The following is a 20782-nucleotide window of genomic DNA, read 5'->3' as shown; positions in this document are numbered from 1 at the left end:
CCTCTTGGGTCTTTCCCTCTCCTTGACCCCCCCGCAATGTCAGCGGTTCAGGCGAACGGCTGGCTAACTGAAAGGCAGGAGGCTTGGGTGCACCCACAGACTCTGGAAGAAAAGGTCCGGCGATCTACTTCCCCCCAAAATCTGCCCTTGAAAACCTTAGGGAGGACGGTTCTCCTCCGACATACCGGGTGCCCATGAATCTTTCACCCAGCACCAGTCAGGGCCATCACCCCCTCAAAACTGGGTGCCACACTCTGTCTTCTCGTCTGGGAAGTGAAGAGACCCCAATCAACTGACAGTACAGATTGCGCCCTTCTGCCCCCACCAAAGATGGGGGCCTTCTACACCTGAGGCAAATCAGCTTCCCTGCCCATGGGGACCCAGAGGAGACTTCTCCGTGAGACAGAGATGTGTCCTTTCTCCTGAGGACAGACTGACGCACACCTCCGAGTCAGTGTCCATTTGGGCTGAACTGGCCAGTGGGGTCTGGCCAGTCCACCAGAGTGGTGGGTCGGACCCACTTGCCCCGCCCCGCCCCGCGGTGTCCCGCCGCCCCGCCCCTGTCCTGCCGGAGAGGCCCCGCCACTGCCCTGGGCCACTGGCCCTTCCGCTTCAGTCGGTGGCAGCGCCGCGGAGCGGGACAGGCACAGGCCATGGATCGCTCAGCAGCGGGCAAGGAGCTCGCCCTGGTAAGGGGCCAGGAATCTGGGGCTCCCGCTTCCCTGGCGATACCCAAATCCAAGAATTCCAAGCCCCCTCTCCGTAGGCCTGTTTCCACCCACCTCCATTCCCACCGCTGCCCGCCCCCGCCTCCCAAGCCCCTCGGAACCTCTAGGGAGTGCCCATCTTGGCACCGGTTCCTTTGGGGCACGGGTTGGGCAACTCAGAGCCAGACTCCATGAGCCTGGACCGTGGGACGTCCCCGAAGTCCACCCACGCCCTCGGGGCTAGCCAGGGACCCTCCTCCAAGTCCCGCACTTTGGGGCTGGAAGTGGGAAATTGCGCAGGAAGGCTGGGCCTGGGTTCACGCGGGCAGCAAGGCACCGAAGTCCCGGGCTCCGTCTCCCCGGGTGCCCTGACCCCGCCTCCGCGTCCAGGCGCCGCTGCAAGTCTGGGGCGAGGAGACCGAGGACGGCGCGGTGTACAGCGTCACCCTGCGGCGGCAGCGCAGCCAGCGCGCGAGCCCGGGGGAGAGGCCTGGGGCCAGCGAGGTGAGCAAGGGGTGGGCGGGTGCCGTGGCCCGGGAGGCGGGGCGGGGGGCGGTGACCGCAGAGCCTGGAGCCCCCAGGTGAAGTTAGGGAGGTGGGGGCGGTGCAGGCTAGTGGCGCATAAAGGTGACCGGGCCAGGGGACAAAGAGGCCTAGGAGCGGCCAGGTGAGAGGGGTGGAGCCTGGCGGGAGGTGGGCAGGGGGGGGTTTTCCCTCAGATGGCGTAGTTGCAGAAGGAGCAGGACCAGGGGGCAACCAACCGGGTTGGGGCGGAACTGGACTGCAGCGCCCGGGACAGGCTGGTTTGGGGGGGAGGAGGCGGAGCCCGACGGCAGGGTGGGGTTTAGGGGCTGCAGAAGGCGGGGTTTGTGAAGGCCCGGGGAAATCAGAGTGGCCTGGGAAAGTGGCCGCAGACAGCCGAGTGGACCAGGGTACCGGGGAGCGGTGGGGGTGGGGGGCACCCTTGGTGGACTGGGCCAGAACAGTAAGTTCTGGAGCGCCAGGAAGAAGCGTTGGGATCACAGGCCAGGCGGGGGTTGCCAAGGGTGCCTGGAGGAGCACCCCCGGACCCCCGCCGGCTTCTCCTTCTGCCTTTTCGCCCCTCAGGTCCCTAGCCCCGCGGCCGAGGCCTTTCTCCATTACCGCACGAGCAAGGTGCGAGCGCTCCGGGCGGCGCGGCTGGAGCGGCTTGTGCGCGAGCTGGTGTCTGGAGACCCCGAGCAGGACCCGGGGTTCGTGCCTGCCTTTCTGGCCACGCACAGGGCCTTTGTGCCCACCGCCCGCGTGCTGGGGCTTCTGCTTCCACCGCCGCCGCCGCCATTGCCCTCGGGGTCAGTATCTATTCGGGCCACCACTTTCCCAGTCCCAGATCCCCACCTGGGCATAGCCCCCTTTGAGTTTTAAACTAGGACCCGCCCCCCCCCCCAACCTCAGACCCCAGCCCCCTTCATAACCCTCTTCTCACCCCCTCTTCTCCAACCCTGATCAGAAGGACTCTTCCTAGGGTAGAGATCAAGAAGGAGGGACAAGCTCCGAACTTCAACAAGAACCTGAGGTTGGTTCCCCACTGGGGGTCCTGGAGGGCAAAGGTCAACCTGAGAATCTAGACTGGCCAATAAAGGGAGTCTGGAGCTTAGGGTTCTGCTGCCCCACCTTTATGGCAGGGCTGTGGTGTCTGTGCTGGGCTGCTGGCTTCGGGACCACCCACAGGACTTCCGAGACCCCCCTGCCCATTCGGACCTGGGCATCATCTGCACCTTTCTGGCCTGGGCAGCCCCAGAGGGCGCTGAAGCCAAAGAAGCAAAGAGGCTGCTGAGAGATTTCCTGGAGGAAGCGGAATTGGAGCCGGCAGAAGAGGAGAAGTCAGACTTAGGGGCAGGTGAGGATGGAGGGCCTTCGGGGACTGGGGAGCACTCTTCCCTTCAGGGGCCTTCTCTACCCTTTCATACCTCCAGGCCAGTTCTCAGGTCTGTGGAGCCTCAGTTTCCCTGGTTGTAAAATGGAATAATAACTCATGTTTGTCTAGTACACACCCGTATCCTAACTACAAAGTCGCTCCACCATCAGGCCAGATGTCCTGGGTTTCTAGCTACAAACCATTCCCTTCCATTCCCAAACCATTCCCTTCCATTCCCAAACCATTCCCTTCCATTCCCACTTGGGGACACAAGAACCTGTGTTCAAATCTTAGCTCTGACGCCTCCTGACTGTGTGACCTTGTCCCATCTCAGTTTCCTCTTATGTGAAGTGGGAGTGGTAACAGTACTTAGTCCATCGGATTCTTCTTTCATTCAGCAAATATTTAGCGACTGGCTCTGGGCACACAGTGATGGACAGGACACGACCCTGAGGGCGAAGGTCAGCAAACAAGTAAATAAGCAGTCAGAAGCTTGACGCAGTGAATTCATAGTAAGGTATCTTGGTATATAGTATTTTTCTTGTTGTTAGCTCTGGCTATCTGTTGAGCTGCTAATCACAAGGGCTCCATGGGAGAAAGAGGAGGCTTTCTACTCTCGTGGCAACGTTCTCAGAAATCCACGGGAGCAGTTCTCCCTTGTCTAACAGGGTCACCGTGAGCTGGAATTGACTCCACAGCAAGGAGTCAGGAGGAGCCCTGGTGTGTGGTGGGTTAACCTGTTGGTCTGCAAACCGCAAGGTCAACGGATTATCTCCTGAAAGGAAGACAAGGCTTTCTCTCATAGATAGTGACCATTTCAGAGACCCACAGGGGCAGTTCTACCCTGTCCTACAGGGTGGCTATGAGCCAGCATTGAGTCGATGGCAGTGAGTTTGGTTTTGGTCGAATAATGAAATATATACAGGAAGCTTTGCTCGTTGTAGGTGTGAGGAAGGGATCTGGCCCTTTACAGGAGGGTTTGCTGCCCCGGTTGCTGAGCGCTTTAGGAATGAAGGTGTCACATACAAGGGATCTTCAAAAAGTTCGTGGGAGACGGGATTTGAACGAGAATGGGATTTTTCCAGAAACTGTTTGAAGTCCCTTCTGGTACTTTGATCAAATGTCATTGGTTCAAGTGTCAGAGAAGCCTTGCCTGACCCCCTCAACAAAAAACACCCCATGCTCTGTGCCCCCTCTCCCCGCCTCGTATTTCAGCATCAGCTCTCTTTCCTTGCTTCGGTTCTGGCTTTTGCTGGGTGGATCATGGCAAACTTCAGAGAACAGGACCAAACCCTTCTTGTTGCCAGCAGCAGGAACGCTTAGTGTGGTTGACTGAATAATTGCCTCCTGGCTCAGAGGCCGGCCCTTTTGGTGCCCACGGCTTATCAGGTATCATCTCGTACCCATCTGTGTTTGATCTGATCCTTATTACCAGAGCTTCTAGATCCTTAATCCTTATCCTTTAATCCTCAGAAATTGGCCACACTCCCCTCCGTTGCACAAAGCGGCGGCCTCTTCCTAATTCCCGTTGACCATGCCTCACTGTTTCTACATTTGTACCCACTCTTCTCCTCTCCCAGCATCTTTCTCCCCAATCCCTTCCAGATTGCATCAGTGTATCCCAAGTCATTAGAGACTAAGAGTCCAGTGTCACTAGCCAGGAGCCCCACAGGACTCTTACAATGCAATGGAAATTAACAAAAGACCATATAACGATAAAAATCTCAGTTCCTTAGTCACGTCAGCACTCACTCACTCACTGCCCATCCAATTGATTCGGCTCACAGTGACTCGATAGAAGAGACTGGAACTGCCCCTGTGGGTTTCCGAGTCTGTGGATCTTTATGAGAGCACAAAGCCTCATCTTTCTCCTGCAGAGTGGCTGGTGGTTTCCAACTGCTGACCTTGTGGTTAGCAGCCCAACACATAACCCCCTAGGCCACCAGGGATCCCTCCACCAGTGCTCAGGCGCCATGACATTGCTGCCGACAACCAGATAGGACAGCAGAGAGCAGACAGGTCCTTCACCTGTCAGCTCCTGAGACACGTATTCTTACAATGGCTTATCGTTTGGGTTGGCTTTTTGGTACAGAAAATTTCACACCTACCAAACTAGAATAGTGCACAGACAGCAGCCCTCATCCATCTACAACCATGGTCAGTTTGACAATTTTTTTGTTTTGTCTTCCTGGAAGATTTAAAAGTAAATCGCAAACATCACTGGCAAGGGACTTCTCGGGTGTGTGTTTTAGAGAACTTGCATTTCTAACACCAGTAATTCCATATCATCAAAACACCCGGTCCATTTTCAAACACCTCCCCTTCCCAGTGGTCTCAGAAATGTCTTTTTGACAGTTATGTCTTCAAATCAGGGTCCAAAGATGATCCACTCAGGGCATCTGGCTATTTGGCTAGTCGCTCTCTTTTATTCTTCAACCTTCCCTCATGTTTTTGTTTTAATGCCATTATTTTTTAAAAATGGATCATTTGTCGCCAGGAATGTCCCACATTCTGGAATGGCCTGTTTGCTTCCTCGTGGGGTCATGCCATTGGTCCTTTATCCCCCATCTTTGCTGTGAGATCTAAAGCTTTGATTAGATATTTGGGTGCCTGGTTTTTTTCCATAACCCCCTTTTTAAAGAAAAGAAAAAAATGTACCAATATGCTGGATACAATTGATGTGTGGTTTGATGTAAGAAGTGTAAGAGCCCCCAATAAAATGATCTTTTTTTTCCCACACCAACAGCCTTACATCATTTATTGTTAAACTTGATTAGGAAGCAAAAAACCAAGGAATAAACCAGATTATTTGCCAATAGAAGTTCAAGTCATCAGATGGGGACAAAATTTGAGCCTGGGAAAATGTGGCCATGCGTGCCACCCTTCAGGGGGGTCCTTACAGCCCCAGCTTGGTTCTTCTCCAATGTCTTCTCTTGGAGTTGTACCTGATTTTATTACCGGTTTTCATTCGAATCCATTGGGGAATGGGCCGATTCTGCTTCTGTTTCTTGGCCAGGAATCTCTTGATCCTGAAAGTCTTATGAGACGACATGGTGAAGTCGGAGCACCACCACACTCGGGGTGGCAGAGAAACGGAGCTAAAATGATCTTTTAATAAAAAAATTTATATATATATTATTTTTAAAGCTCACATTTTTGCAGTGCTACCCATCCTAATTGGAAATGAAAAACAGACCCTTTAAAAGATCAGTTGAGGAAAGCCCATGCAGAGGCTCAGCCATTTGAGTAAAAATCAACTTGATGGCATCCAGCAATAACAACAGACTTCGTATCACGGTCAAGGTAGCAGGACCCATTCTAAGTCAGCTAAACTACAGAATAGACTGTGGTGTGTTGTTGGATATATTTAATCATTCTATGTGACATCGATATATTAGGTACCCCATATGAGTGACACCTGAATACCAGCTAGATGCCCTTTGGAATATTCCTTACTTTTCCTAAGCCTTGGTTTCACTCAGTAGAAAAGCATGCGTGTCAACCATTTTTGCTTTGATTGTGATAAGAGTTGTATGAGCCCCTAATAAAATGTAAAAAAAAAAAAAAAAGATCAGTTGAAAAATAACGTGATCCCTACCAAGTTTACACTATTTTAAAAGATGTTTGCAAAAGGGATAACATGATAATACCACAACTGGAAAATGGCAATCATTTACATGACAGTAGACTGTGCTTTTTGTATGTATTTATTTATTTAGTGAAATGTTTCCCCCGAGGGGGTGCACCGTTCCTGGAGGTACTGCAATACCAGGTCGATGCGTGGAGTGGACGGAGCAAGCTCCTATTCCATCTCCCTGCTCCAAGAATCTATTTAATATCTTGTCCTCCCATAGAGGACGTATCAGATATTAAACTGATAAGAAAAGATACGACACTGGATCTTAGCCAAAAGGCTGAGAAGCGATTCTACGGTGCTTTTTGACATGTTGCTGCTTGGGCATGCCTCTGGGAGACACGCTGAATTGGATCCAGTCCCCTTGCCTGTCATAGCCTGACACCCACCGTGGCACCCCAAATGCTAACCAGTACAAGGGTAAGCCGCAAAGGCTCAGACACAGAAGCAAAGAGGCTGGTGATATTGCTTTCCAATCTGGTGACCAACACTCCTGAATGCAGAGCAACATAGACTCCATGCCTTCCCGGTTGGTATTTTTGGATGAAGCTAATCCAGTGCTAGGGAACCCTGGCAGTGTAGTGGTTACGAGTTGGGACGCAGTCCTCAACATCTGCAGTTAGAAACCACCAGCCGCTCCATGGGAGAAAGACGAGGCTTTCTATTCTCATCAACAGCTATCCATCTTGAAAATTCACACGGGCAGTTCTACCCTGTCCTCTAGGGCCGTGATGAGTTAGTCTTGATTCAGTGGCAGTGAACGTGAGTCAAATTCTAGGTGCAGGTGATTGTAAAAAGGTTTTCTAATGACGTCAACGTCTGGAGGGAGCTTTGAGGGCTGGCGATTAGTCTCGTTTCCCCAAAGCTTGAGTTCCCAGCATTCCTTCATCCTGGGATGACCAAACCCAAATCTGTTGCTGTGAGGTGTTGTCCAGTACAGCGCCAGCCTCACAGTGGTTCCTGTGCCTGAGCCCATTGCTGCAGCCACTGTGTCCACCCGTCTCCTTGCAGGCCTGCCTCATTTTCGCTGCCCCTCCACTTTACCCAGCATGACGTCCTTCTCCAGGGACTGGTCTCTCTTGACTGTATGTCCAAAGTATATAAGACGAAGTCTTGCTATCCTTGCCTCTAAGGGGTGCTCTGACTGTACTTCTTCCAAGATAGATTGATTTGTCTTTTTATCAGTTCGTGATATTTTCAATATTCTTCTCCGGCACCACAATTCAGATGCATCGATTCTTCTGTGGTCTTCCTGATTCAATGTCCAGCTCTCACGTGCCTATGAGGCAGAGAAAAATACCAAGGCTTGGGGTAGGTACACCTTGGTCCTCAAAGTAACATCCCTGCTTTTCAGTACTCCAAATTCTGCTTGTGCAGCAAGCAGAATTACCTAATGCCACGCACCTTTTGATCGCTTGATGGCTGCTTCTCTGAGCATCTGTTGTGAGTCCAAGCAAGACAAAATCCTTGCCAACTTCAGCCTCTTCTCCATTGATCATGCTGTTACCTATTGGTCCAGATGTGAGGAGTCTGGTCTTCTTGACAATGAGTTGCAATCCATCCTGAAGACTGCAGTCCTTGGTCAGCATCAGCAAGTTTTCCAAGTTCTCCTCCCTTTAAGTAAGCAAGGTCGTGCCATCTGCATACCTACGTTATTAACAAGCCTCTCTCTAATCCTGATGCCACCTTCTTCATAGAAGCCAGCTTCTCTGACGATTTGCTCAGCATGCAGATTGAAGTATGGTGAGTAGATGCAACCTTTCCTGATCAAAAACCATGCAGTATCCCCTTGCTCTGATCACACAGCTGCCTCTTGGTCCATGGGCAAGTTCTAAATGAGCACAATGAAGTGTTCGGAAATTCCCATTCTTCTCAAGGTCATCCATAGTTTGCTACGATCCATCCAGTTGAATGCCTTGGCCTAGTCAATAAAACACAGGTAAACATCTTTCTGGTGTTTTTTTGCTTTCCGCCAAGATCCATCTGACATGAGCAATGATATCCTTTGACTCACATCCTCTTCTGAATCTGGCAGCAGCTCCCTGTCCATGTCCTGCGGCAATAGTTGTTGGATGATCTTCAGCAAAATTTTACTTACATGCGATATCAGCGGTCCTGTTCTGTCGTTTGAGCGCTCCGTGGGGTCACCTTTCTTTAGGATGGGCACAAAGAGGGATCGCTTCCAAGATGTCCCCAATGCAGCCCTTTCATTCCCATTCCATTGATTCTGATTCGCAGCCACCCTACGGGACAGGCTGGATCTGCTCCCTCTGGATTTCGAGACTTTACTCCGTCATCTGAGTAGACACCTCGATAGCAGTTTGATGTGCATGATCCATTTTCATGAAAATAAATAAGATAAGGAACCCAGAAGGCAAAGGGGTGCTTCCCATAGCACAATAAGCTGCCTGGACAAGCCATGATTCGGACTGACGACAGCCTTCCCTTAGCCACCAAGGTTGATCACCTCTTCAGAAAGGAGCCCCCGTGGCTTAGGGGTTACAAGTTTCCTAAGGGCAGCCGCTCAGCAGGAGAAAGTCAACCGTCTGTCTCGGAATCTCACAGGGGCAGTTTGACCTACAGGGTCGCTATGAGTCAGCATGCACTTGATGATGGCAGTGAGTTGGGTGTGTTTGTTGTTTTGTTTTGTTGGTCAGAAACAAGAGGGCAGCTGGAGTGCATCCGAAAACAGGCTAGAGATCCACAAACCTGATTTAAAACAAAATAACCCCTCTGGCCCTCATTAACCCTTCTACCATCCTCTGGTTTCAGACCAGCTTTTTACCTCTTAGTGACTGAGGTGTGACCCAGGGCCAATTGTCCCCTACCTGTCAGCGCTGACGGATTATATACTAGCACCGCCCTCTCAGTGGGTGACCAGGTGAACCTGGCTGGGTGCTCAGTGAAGGTGAAAGTCGCTGTTAACCTCCCCAGACCCAAGCTCACAGGTATTATGTTCCAGGTTTGGTCTCAGCGCAGCTGCCCATGCCAGAGTAGCGTTGCCGCGTAGTTCTCTCGGCTGCCCATCTTTCATGGAAGCCCGTTGCCAGGCCTTTGCCCCGCGCAGCTGCTGGGTGGGTTCCAAGGGCCCACGTCCCCAGGGCTTCTAAGGGCGCCCTCTACCCCCTCCTGCTTCCTTGAGGACCCTCCGGAGGTACCCAGAACCCAGACCCAGACCTCTTGGAGGGCAGCAGGGAAGAGGAGGAAGAAGCGATGCCCGAAGGCCCAGAGCTCCTGGACTTCAGCGTGGATGAGGTGGCCGAGCAGTTGACCCTAATGGACGTGGTGAGGAACCTCGCCCTTGTCCCCTCCCCAACCCCCGGGCGCCCCCCCACTAAGCTCACCCCCCCATCCCAGGAGCTCTTCTCCCGCGTGCGTCCCTGCGAATGCCTGGGCTCCGTGTGGTCGCAGCGGGACCGGCCGGGGGCCGCGGGCACCTCCCCCACCGTGCGTGCCACGGTGGCCCAGTTCAACACGGTGACGGGCTGCGTGCTGGGCTCAGTTCTCGGGGCGTCGGGCCTGGCCGCCCCCCAGCGGGCGCTGCGGCTGGAGAAGTGGATCCGCATCGCCCAGGTCAGGGTGGGCTGTGGGCAGTGGAGGACAGGGGTCCGGGAAGAGGGATGGCAGGAGGGGTGCTGGGGACGGTAGAAGGGATGAGAGGAGTGGCTAGGGAAAGAAAGCGGATAGAGAGCCACTGGGGGTCCTGGAGCTGGAAGGAAGAGGCAGAAATGGGGGGTCATGGGGGTGCCGCAGAAGGTGGGCAGGATGGGAGAAGGCAAAGGGAAGGAGCGAGCCTGGGAGAAGGTTGATACCCAGATGAGTCTTGGGTTCAGGGAGGAGGGTCTGGCCCTTGGAGCCATGCTGTGGGCAGGACGGGGGGGGGGGGCGTGGGGGCTGGGGGGGGTGCACTAGTGGAGAAACTTGAGATCAAAGCTGCAGACTCAGGAGTTTGAGACTGGAGAAGGAGAAGGGGCTTGAGAGGAAGGACAGGCTTAGTTTTCAGAAGTCCAGGTCCAAGGTGGGTCTGGGGTGGGGGTGGGGAGTGGGCGAGAGGGCAAGAACAGACACAGGACCCCACCAGTGCCTGCACTTGACCTCCCAGCGCTGCCGTGAACTGCGGAACTTCTCCTCCCTGCGCGCCATCCTGTCCGCCCTGCAATCCAACCCCATCTACAGGCTCAAGCGCAGTTGGGGTGCCGTGAGCCGGTGAGCAGGGCCCGGGGTGGGGGGCTCGCTGGACTGGGACCAGCGCCCCTCTCCGCCTCTGACCCTCGCACTTCTCGCTGGCACCCCAGGGAACCGTTATCCACTTTCAGGAAACTGTCGCAGATTTTCTCGGACGAGAACAACCACCTGAGCAGCAGAGAGATTCTGTCTCAGGTGAACAGGCTTGGAGGGCCCAGGGCCGGCCAGGGCAGGTGGCTGGTGGTGGTCATAACATCGTGTGCTTTCTGGATGTCAGGAGTGACCTTTCCTTTGTCCGTGGGCCGTCCTCCCTCCCCACCCTCCTTTGCAGCCCCCATTGTAGACTCCTCTTTGTTTATTTATTCAACATGCACCAGGCCTCACCAGGGAGCGGGCACTGCAGACAGGAGCCATAGAAAGCAGTGGGGAGACAAAGAGCTGTCGGGCGCATGAGCCTTGATAAGGAAAGGGACTAAAGGTGTGCCACACAAGGCTTGTGTGGTGTCGAGGAGACATTAGGTTGTAATTGCCACGACTATCCACTTGGCAGGCGATCTGGTGGCAGAGTGGTGACACAGGGGGCTTCGAACCACAAGGTTGGCAGTTCGAAACCACCGGCAGGCTCAGAAACCCACGGGGGCAGTTCTGTCCTGCCCTGTGGGATCTTTATGGGTCAGAAACGACTCGATGGTGCAGTGAGTTTGGCTGGGATGCCACCCTCAGAGAGATCCTTATCGGCTGGCACCATCTCCACCCCACCCTGCCAGTGCCCGTATGTCTGTGAGCTGTGGCGTGTCCTGGCCCTGTGCCTCCTGCACGGCCGTCCTCTCCGGGAGGCTGGGGCCAGCGTCTGCTTTATTCTCCCAGAATTGGTTCCTAGGCCATAGGAAATATCTGTATCCCATCCCAAGGAGCCCCACTTCGAGGCACCTACTGTGTGCCAGGCCTGGTGTCTGGAGGTTTCACCATGACGCAGGCAAGTAGTGGGCCTGTCAATTCCGACTCTTTGTGGACAAAACTGGCCCACAGGGGTTTCTGAGCCTGTGAATCTTTACAGGAGGGAGCAGAGAGCCTCATCTTCCTCTCCTGGGTTTGAACTGCTGACCTTGTGGCTAGCAGCCCAGTGCGTAACCCATTACGCCACTGAGGCTCCTGGTACCATGACAGCTGCCCCAGAGATTCTGTCATGACCAGGCATTCAGGGTGTTTCCAGCATGGGCTCCGGCCCCTGCTCCATCCAGGCCAAGACAGGACTCTTTCTCCTCCTGGCCCCAAGAGCCTCATTTCCCGTCATCCCCCAGCCAGTGGGACCTGTCCACTGCTGCTTACCTGCTCCCTGACTTCTGTGGCCACCTCTCCCCAGGGTGGCCCAGTTCCCTGGGCTTGGCCTCTATAACAGGCTTGGGATTGTGGAGAGCAACATGGGTGTGTGTGGTGGGTGTCCAGGCTCTGCCCTGGGGGAGGCATTGAAGGGCACCTCTCCTCCCTCACAGGAGGAGGCCTCGGAGGGCCTCCAAGAGAAAGACACGCCCCCAGGAAGCCTGTCCACTGTGAGTGATGAGGTTGGGATAGGGGAGGAGGGTGGAGGGCCACTGACTGCAGAGTGACCGGAGCTCTGGGGGCTGCAGAAGCTGCCCCCAGGCCCTGTCCCCTACCTTGGTACCTTCCTCACGGATCTGGTCATGCTGGACACTGCCCTGCCGGACATGCTGGAGGTCTGACCCCTGACCCTTGCCGCTTGACCCCAGCCCCCGCCTCCTGATAGCCCAGCCCCTAACCCTGACCCTGACCCTGATTCCCTGACCCTGGAGTCTCTAGTTCCTCCCTACTTTGTCTAATGCCCAGGGGGATCTCATCAACTTTGAGAAGAGGAGGAAGGTGAGTGGGCACGGGCTAGGAGTGCAGGGGGCTGAGGGTGGGGGCAGAGCGGGGCGGGGCGGGTCTCAGAGTCTGCCCTCTCAGGAGTGGGAGATCCTGGCCCGAATCCAGCAGCTACAGCGACGCTGTCAGAGCTACTGCCTGAGCCCCTGCCTGCCCATCCTGGCTGCCCTGCGTGCCCAGCGCCAGCTCAGCGAGGAGCAGAGGTGACCAGTGGGACCGGCCCTGGCTGCCCGGCCCTGTGCCACCTCACCCCAGTCGCCTCTGAACCACCCACTCCACCCTGTGTCCCTCCCTAAGTCCTTCTGAGACCCTCTCCTGAGTCTCCCTAGCCAAACCGTCACCTTCTGTTATCATGGCCCCAGACAACCTCTTACCCTGAACTTTGGCCCCATCAGACTTTGTGATTTCAACCGTGGACTTTCATCTCTCTTGACCCATCTGCCCTTCCTCAGCTCCTGACCATGTTTTATCCATGGCTCCCTAGGTCCCTGACTCCCCACCCGGCTCATCTGTCCATCCAACTCAGCTATCTCTTTCTTACATCGACCTCAGGGATTCCCTGACCTGGGACCCAATTTGATGCCAATTTGGGTCCCATGTGGCCCTCGAACAAAGCCATTCTTGCCCATCCCATCTTTGGCCTTAGGAAGACCCAGGTGTCAGAAGTCGTCCCCATTTAATCCCCGACCCCGACAGTTGATACCCCCACCCAAAACCCAACTTCTACTTCTAACACTTCATCCCCTGCTGCTCCCCGCCCCATCCGGACCCCTGACCTCTCAGCTACCGCATCTCTCGGGTCATCGAACCGCCCGCTGCCTCCTGCCCCAGCTCCCCACGCATCCGCCGGCATATCAGCCTCACCAAGCGCCTCAGTGCGTGAGTCTCGGGATACTGGGGTGATGAGGGCAGAGGTGTGTGGGGACTGCTCCTGGGCTGAGTCTGACCCCAGCCTCGTCCACTGTCCCGATTCTCAGGAAGCTGTCTCGAGAGAGAGGCTCATCCCCTGGTGGGAGCCCTGGAAACTCCTCGTCCCCCACGTCCCCCACGTCCAGGTAATGATCTCACTGGTGGGAAGGACAGGAGACAATAGGGCCAGGCCAGCCACCAACCTCAGGCTCTGCATCTGCCCCAGTCTGTCTCCAGGGTCCCCTCCACCCAGCCCTAGAACCAAAGACCCTCCTCCTGGAAGTCCCCCAGCCTCTCCAGGGCCCCAAGGCCCTAGCACCAAGGTACCAACTGCCTGTGTGTACAAATGGGAGTGTGGGGGCCCAGGACTGTGTGTGTGGAGGAGGGAGGAGGGAGCAGGGAGGAGGGAGGGCCCGGGCGGCCTGAGCGCCTTGCTGGACACCTTGGACCGTGTGCTTCTCCGTGGCCCTGTTGCGGGCAGTGTCACTGTGCTCAGGAGCTGTGCATCCTTGGCCCACAAAGCACTCTGGGCCCACGGCCTCAGACTTCCACACAGGCTGCCCGCGCCCCCCGCAGAGGGCAGGTAGTGGCGGGGTGATTGTAGCAGACCACCTGCCGTTCCACGGGAGCCACGAGGCCTTATTCCTCCCAGCAGGCGTTCCAGGCTCGGACACCTGCAGGGACAGTTCTACCCTGTCCTGTAGGGTAGTTTAGAGTGGGCATGGACTTGCTGGCCGTGTGAGTGAGCCCCTGTCCCGAGGCATCTGCAGATCTAAAGAGGGGGGTGTGCGCCCGGAGACCGACAGACCGCGTCTGTGTGTGCGGCCATTGTGAGCCATGAGGGCATTGCTTCCTGTGGACGTGGCGTTCCGTGTGTGTGTGTGTGTGTGTGTGTGTGTGTGTGTGTGTGTATTGGCCGTGTGTACATTTTGGGGGATCAGAGAACCAGCCTGTGGGCTTGTCGGGTGCACTGATTATGAGTCTTGCGCTTTGGGTGGGTAGGGGGTTGCCTGATCTTTGTGAACACGGCATGGTTGAACACATCAGGATGGGAAGGGACTGCCTCTTCCCCTCTCCCTCAGTGTTGGCCGCTGGCCAGGCTGAAGCATCTCTCTCTGCCTCACCCGTGCCCACTGCCTACAGCTGCCCCTGAGTCCAGACCTGACAGGCTCCAGGGCCCTCGGCTTGTCCCTGAGTGGCCCCCACATGCCTGCAGCCGGGCAGCAAGGCTGCGAGGCCCGAGTCATCCGAGTCAGCATCGACAATGACCATGGGAACCTGTATCGGAGCATCTTGGTGAGGGGCCTGGTGGGGACGACTTTGGGGGGGAGGGGGCAGCCCTGCTTTGTGGCTTGGTTCTCACAGCTCACCTCCCGTCCCTGCCTTCTCAGCTCACTAGTCAGGACAAGGCCCCCAGCGTGGTTCAGCGAGCCTTGCAGAAGCACAATGTGGCCCAGCCCTGGGCCCGAGACTACCAGCTCCTCCAGGTCCTTCCTGGCGACAGGGGTGAGCAGAGACAGCTTACAGCCTAGGCTTGGGGCTGGCTGCGAGGTCAGCAGGCTTAGGGGGGTGGGGTCAGGCTGGTGGTCTAGCCTCAGCTGAAGAATAAGGTGGCCTGGGGTAAAAAGCCAAACAATGGCTACATTTCAATTATGGAGGGCTCTGGGATTGCTCAAGGAGCTCCGGTGGTGTCGTGGTGACGAGCTGGGCTGTGATCCTCAAGGTTGGCGGTTCCAAACCACCAACCGCTCCTCAAGAGAAAGACGGGGCTTTCTATTCCCTGAAAGAGCTCCCATCTCAAAAACCCACAGAGAGCGTTTTACCCTGCCCTGTAGGGTCCCTGTGGGTTGGCATCGACTCCATGGGTGTGAGTTTGGTTGGGGTTTGGGAGCTTGTCCAGGTTCTTTGTACAGACACCCCAAACCCCACCTTACCCTTCGCTGTCACATCAACTCTAATGCCTAGCACCTACTGGGCAGAGCTGCCCCGCTGGGTTTCCCAGGCTGTTGGCTTGGCAGATGGCCACATCTCTAGCCGATGGAGCGATTGGTGGGTTTGTCAACTGCTCAGATAGCAACCAAGCATGTAACCACGGCACCACCCACCGAGGCCCCTCAAGGCGAAGAGGGGCCCGTCCAAAGCTGTCCTTTTAGGAATGATGAGGAAAAGAGATTGTCCAGGACCCAAGGAACAGAGAGGAGGTAGGAGGTTGTCTTACAGGTCAGGGCCGTCTCAGGTGGCTCAGGCTTCGCCTAGTGGGGCAGGAGGCTGAGGGGAGACCGGGTTTGCAATTATGAGCAGATGAGTTTGTCTGGGCTCAGCCTGGGGGTCCTTCCAGTTAGCTGGACTTGGGGAGGAAGAGAGCCCCGTGGTTTGAGAATCTAAGGGAAGAAAGGAGGAGGTGGGAAGGAGGCGGCCCAGTCTTTGAGAGGGAGAGGCAGGAGGCTGCCTACTAGTGGTGCTGAAAGGCATCGCCTGAGGATGGCTGGCATTGGGAAGGGCTAGCTGAGGGTTTGCAGGGCTTCAGTGGGAGGGCGTGTCTTGAGAGGCTGTTTAGACTCACTCTCAGTGAGAGGAGCAGGAGGTTGCCTGGACACTGGCTAGAGGGCCCCAAACTGGTGAGGCCCCTGGGTGTCCAGAAGCTAGTAACCCGGGGCCCTTAGGGGTGGTGGTGGTTGGATCACAAGGCTGTCCAAGCCTCTCAGCATCATCCCCACCCCTGGCCAGAGCTCCTGATTCCTGACAATGCCAACGTCTTCTATGCCATGAGTCCTGCTGCCCCTGGAGACTTCGTGCTTCGGCAGAAGGAGGGAGCTCGACACCCACCCTCGCCTTCCCTGACTTGAGGTGGCCCCACCCACCCACCAAAACACTGACTCCTGGGTTCAAGGGGACCAGCGTATGTCACCACCGAGGCAGACGGCTGGTCTCCTGCAAACCCGCATCCTCCAGTAGCAGGAACCCCAGGAGCCCTGCCCTCCACCAACTGTAGTCCCTTGTACCCCAACTCTCTGAGCCTCGTGATCCTGGCTCTTTGTTTCAAGTATATCATCCCCCTGGAGGGCTGGCTGGTGAGCTCGACCCGTAAACATGGAAGTGTGTGGGGTTGTTGGGGATCGGACCCCTTCCCAGGGAGCTCTGGTAATTCTTGGAGACACATCAGAAGCGACCAAATGGAAAAACCGAACTCGCTGCCACCAAATCAATCCTGACTCACAGTGACCCTCTAGGACAGGGCAGACCTGCCCCTGTGGATCTCCCAGAGGGGAACTCGTCTATCTCCCACAGGACTGACCAAGGCCGATGCAAACAGTGAGCAAAGTGAAGAAATGGCAATCTTGTGTGTCTCACGGTGCCTCTTCATCAGGCGCGCACACACACACATGCACGCTATGAGTGGGTGAGGCATGCTTGATGCCAGAGATGCTGATATGCCTCTTGTTTGGCCGTGGATGTGGGAGAGGGAGGAAATGAAATTCCCTTGGGGGAGGTGACCATGAGCCTGCGTCCATCATGGCCCCTGCGACCATGGGAGGCAGAGGAAAGAGAAGCCAGAGATGAAGCAAGAGGTCAGGCCAACTGCAGCCAAGCTGACCTGCTCCTCACCCCACTGAGGGACTCCGGCCAGCTCCATGGAGGTCCTCAACCAGGGCCCCACAGCTCACATGTGACCCAAGCCTCTCTGTTGGGAGGGAGCAAGACCCCCATTCAAAGAGGCGTGTGCAAAAGGGAAAAATGAACGGTTCACCTCTGGAAAAGCCACAGTTGAATCTAGCACCCAGGCTACACCACTCAGATTTTGTCTCTGCGCTGCTTTGTGCTGAGCATTAGGCTGGCCACCGCTGTCCGTGCCGCCCCCACGCCCACCCCCATGCAGCACCTGGACAGTGCTCTCCAAAGTGGGGGGATACTTCCCCCTGGGGGGCGCTGGGATGATCCAGGGGGCTGTGAAAGCAAATACACTTTATCCTATCCTATATCCTAGTACAAAAGGTTTTCACTAATGTGTGTGTGACTTTTTTATTTTTAATGAAAAGGGGGCTATAGGCCAAGTAATTTTGAGAACCTTTGTCTAGGTGGTAAAACCGCTGATTTTTAGCGGCCCACCCTGTATCCTTTGCAGCAAGACAGGATCATGTGACTAAGTCCTAGACAAAGAGATGGGGGGTGGGGGGAAGATGTAGGCAAATGCCAGGTCTTGCTCTTGCAGGAAGGGGTTAAAAAACAAACAAACAAAAACCTTCTCACTGCTACCTAGTCGATGCTGACTCACAGTGACCCCCTGTGAGTCTCTGAGATGCTAACTGGGTGGGAGTAGAAAGCCCAGTCTTTCTTCTGCGGGGCTGTTCGTGGTTTTTGAACTGGGGAGCTTGCAGATCACAACCTGCCGCCTGCTGGTTGGAATGAAGATGTGGTGAGAGCCGTCCTGGAGAGGATGGCTCAAATTCTCCCAACAGCGCAGCAACCAATTGAGGGGCATCTGGGTCTCTGACGACCGTATTGGGGTTGCTGCCCTTTGAAATGTTATGGAAGAGAAAAAATAACTCGATGTCCATCTTACTGAAAGCCCTGGTATGTAGGTCTCGGTTAGAACACTCAGATGACCATTTAAATTCACACAGCCCCACTCCAAAGCAGGGTCAACCCTCCTGGGAGCAGTGCCTGGCTCACATCCCACCAGCTCGGGCCCGTCAGGCGAAGAGAGCCTCTTCAGGGAAGATGTGCGTTGAATCAACTTGTACCACGTGCTCACCCGGGAGCCAGTCCCTGGAGCCACACACACTGGAAACAGAACTTTTATAAACATAAGTCTGGAACCTAGAAAATAGGTTCCCAAACACCCAGTTTCTCCAACACGTAGAGAGGACATCCACCCATGGTGGAAAAGAAGGTAGCTAGGGAGCAATGTACCTCGACAAGGTGCGGTGGGAAGCTAATTTGCGGTGGAAAGTTTCATGAGGAAACCCAATAAACGACCATGACTCTTGCAATCCTATGCATCAGAAAGGGCAGGGGCCATATTTCATCCCATTGCAGGTAGGAAGCCCACGAGTCCCGGGCTAGCTCGAAGGCACCTAACAACAACTTTTACTGTGTTTTCTCTGTGCCAGGGACTCTTCTGAGAACTTGACAAGAGCTAGCCCCTTAAATCCTCACCGTGGTCCTGTGAAATGGGCTTAGGTACCACTGAGTCCGTTCTGACTCAGCGTCACCCTGTGCTCAACAGAACAGAGCACACAGCTTGTGTGGTAGTTACATAAGCTGGTGTCAATTTGGGATTTGAGAGGATTAAGAGTGAAGGGGTGGAGTCTAGTCTGTCAATCGGATCATAGCCAATGTGGCCTCTGTGGGGGCATGGTCTTTTCCTGAGAGTTCTGGGAACTGTTGGATTTCTTCCTTGGAGGCGGAAGACTTCTCTCTCTGCTTCCTTCCTTCGAGAAATCCCAGAGGAGATGCCACATGGACCTACCCTGATGTAACCAGACCTCTGGAACCGGAGAAACCAAATAGAGACCCCCCCCCCCCACCAGCATGAGATTCTTTCAACGCCACTGGATCCAAAGACGTTCTACCCACTGGCCTGTGATTGTCCTTCACTCAGCATCATTGCGTGTGTTTCTTGAGTCTGAAGAGGACTTTATAGATTGGTATCAGACATATGGACTAATATTGGACTTATGGGCTGGGACTAAACTGGGTTGGGAGGCTTTCTTAATGTACAATTACCCTTTATATAAGACTCTCTCTTATACACATATGAGTTTCTATGGATTTGTGTCTCGTTACCTGGACTAACACAGCTTGGTGCTGGGCTTTCCTGGCCATGGTTATCTTTGAGCCTGGTGGGTCAGCCACTGTGTGTCCATTCATTGCCCTCAGGGGCCTTCGCCTTTTCACAGACTCTCTGCCAAGCACGCTGCCCTTCGCCATGAATGGACCCTCTCAACAACAGGTCCCAAGGATGTAAGACAAAATCCCACCCTCCTCACTTCTAAGAAGCACTCTGGCTGTACTTTTCCCAAGTCTATTGAATATTCTGCAGTCTATTTAATATTCTTTGCCAACACCCTCATTCAAAGCACCGATTCTTTGATCTCCCTTAATTATTGGCCAGCCTTTGTATACGTGACAGGTGATCAGCTATACTACAAAACAAAATAAAACAAACCCACTGTCATTGAGTCAATGCCAACTCCTAGGGACCCTTTAGGGCAGGTTAGAACTGCTCCCATAAGTTTCTGAGACCTTTCTCCAGAGGTTTGGCTGGTGGTTTTGAACTGCAGACCTGCGGGTTGCAACCCAACTTGTAACCACTATACAGGACCAGGGCTCAGGTCAAATGCACCTTAGTCTTTAAGGTGATATCCTTGTTTGTTTGCATACTTTAAAGGTTTTTTTTTGCAGCACATTTATCCAATGCAATATGTTGTTTGGTTTCTTGGCTGCCGTTTCCATGGGTACTGATCATGAGTCGTGTAAAATAAAAGCCCTTCCACTGAGTTGCGATCGGTATTAAACGAAGGCTGCCGTCTTTGAGCTTCATCAGCAAGTGTTTCGATTAGTCCTCTGCGTTTTCAGCCAGCCTGCTTGTGTCACCTGCATAGTGCCAGGTTGTTGATGAATCTGCCTCTAATCCTGAAGCCACGTCCTTCTTCATATAGCCCAATATCTGGGGGTATTTCCTCAGCATACAGAACAAATAAGCACGGTGAGAGAAAACAGCACAAACAAACACTTTACCTGATTGTAAAACATGCTTTTAAAATGTGCTTGACACAATGGATGGATGAATGGATGGATGGATGGATGGATGGATGGATGGATGGATGGATAGATGGATAGTGATGAGAACTGTATGAGCCCCCAATAAAATGATTGAAACAAAGCAAAACCCTTCAGGATAGATCTTGAAATGTCCTCTTTGGCAATGAACGGAACGCCATTCTTCTTCAAGTTGGCATTCCTGACGGAGCAGACCATGTGACTGTCTGATTCATCATGGCCCATACCAGGCCACTCCAGCTCACCGCTGCCTAGCCTTATCGATCCTTATGATTGATATCAAACCTGATGCAATCCGCTTCATTTGTGATGACTTGCAGTATTCCCAGATTGGTACTTTGTGCATGGCACACTCTGATACTTCATGGATGTCTGCCGCTGTTGTGCTTGTGAGTCATGCCACAGCATCCAAGGAGGGTCTCATAGGGACCCTTTAGGGCAGGCTAGCTCCTCCCATGCCTTTACGGTAGACGCCGCTTTGAGCAGGACTGTTTGGGGGCTGTTCAGAAGGTCTAGCTCTGCTCCTGTCACTCTTGTGCTGTGATGGCTTGCGTGTTGCTGCGACACTGAACGCTACACCATCAGTATTTCAAATGCCAGCAGGGTCCTCCAGGGTGGACTGGTTTCAGCAGCTGAGCTTCCAGAATGTGGTGGTCTACTTCTGAATACTTAGCCACCGAGTGCCTGAGAAAGAGCCTTGTGGAATAGGCCTTAACAGTATCTTCATCTGAACGTCTCCATGAAGAACCTGAGCTTTGGGAGGATCGAGTTATTCACCCAAGGTCA

General features: G+C 54.4%; 1 protein-coding gene and 1 non-coding gene across 3 annotated transcripts; one reads left to right on the top strand and one right to left on the bottom strand.

Annotated features, from left to right (window-relative positions):
• Nucleotides 1-653: 653 nt before the first annotated feature.
• Nucleotides 654-17071, top strand: RGL3 (ral guanine nucleotide dissociation stimulator like 3). Of its 2 annotated transcripts, none has more exons than XM_075536542.1 (19): nucleotides 654-689; nucleotides 1098-1211; nucleotides 1815-2038; nucleotides 2212-2262; nucleotides 2372-2586; nucleotides 9381-9523; nucleotides 9596-9811; nucleotides 10341-10444; nucleotides 10534-10618; nucleotides 11917-11973; nucleotides 12052-12138; nucleotides 12269-12301; nucleotides 12386-12507; nucleotides 13088-13183; nucleotides 13282-13359; nucleotides 13440-13536; nucleotides 14357-14509; nucleotides 14605-14719; nucleotides 15941-17071. In XM_075536542.1, exons 1-19 carry the CDS (start codon nucleotides 654-656, stop codon nucleotides 16057-16059), a joined length of 2145 nt encoding a protein of 714 aa, XP_075392657.1. In that variant the 3' UTR covers nucleotides 16060-17071. The 2 variants fall into 2 exon arrangements, with proteins under 2 accessions (XP_075392657.1, XP_075392649.1); XM_075536534.1 differs by having other exon boundaries at nucleotides 13422-13536.
• On the bottom strand, nucleotides 6340-6530 carry LOC142438054 (U2 spliceosomal RNA). The gene has a single exon (XR_012782520.1). It is a non-coding gene; the product is annotated as a U2 spliceosomal RNA (small nuclear RNA).
• Nucleotides 17072-20782: the final 3711 nt, after the last annotated feature.

This window comes from Tenrec ecaudatus, chromosome 1 (genome assembly GCF_050624435.1).
Source record: "Tenrec ecaudatus isolate mTenEca1 chromosome 1, mTenEca1.hap1, whole genome shotgun sequence".
Lineage (NCBI taxonomy): Eukaryota > Metazoa > Chordata > Mammalia > Afrosoricida > Tenrecidae > Tenrec > Tenrec ecaudatus.
This window is presented reverse-complemented; position numbering and strand designations above follow the sequence as displayed.

What these genes read in the sequence shown, in the direction of transcription:
- RGL3 (XM_075536534.1), top strand. Translation starts at nt 654, where the DNA reads ATGGATCGCTCAGCAGCGGGCAAGGAGCTCGCCCTG. An exon ending in AGAGGCCTGGGGCCAGCGAG is followed by an intron (nt 1,212 to 1,814) that starts GTGAGCAAGGGG and finishes TTCGCCCCTCAG; the next exon opens with GTCCCTAGCCCCGCGGCCGA. An exon ending in AGTGGATCCGCATCGCCCAG is followed by an intron (nt 9,812 to 10,340) that starts GTCAGGGTGGGC and finishes TTGACCTCCCAG; the next exon opens with CGCTGCCGTGAACTGCGGAA.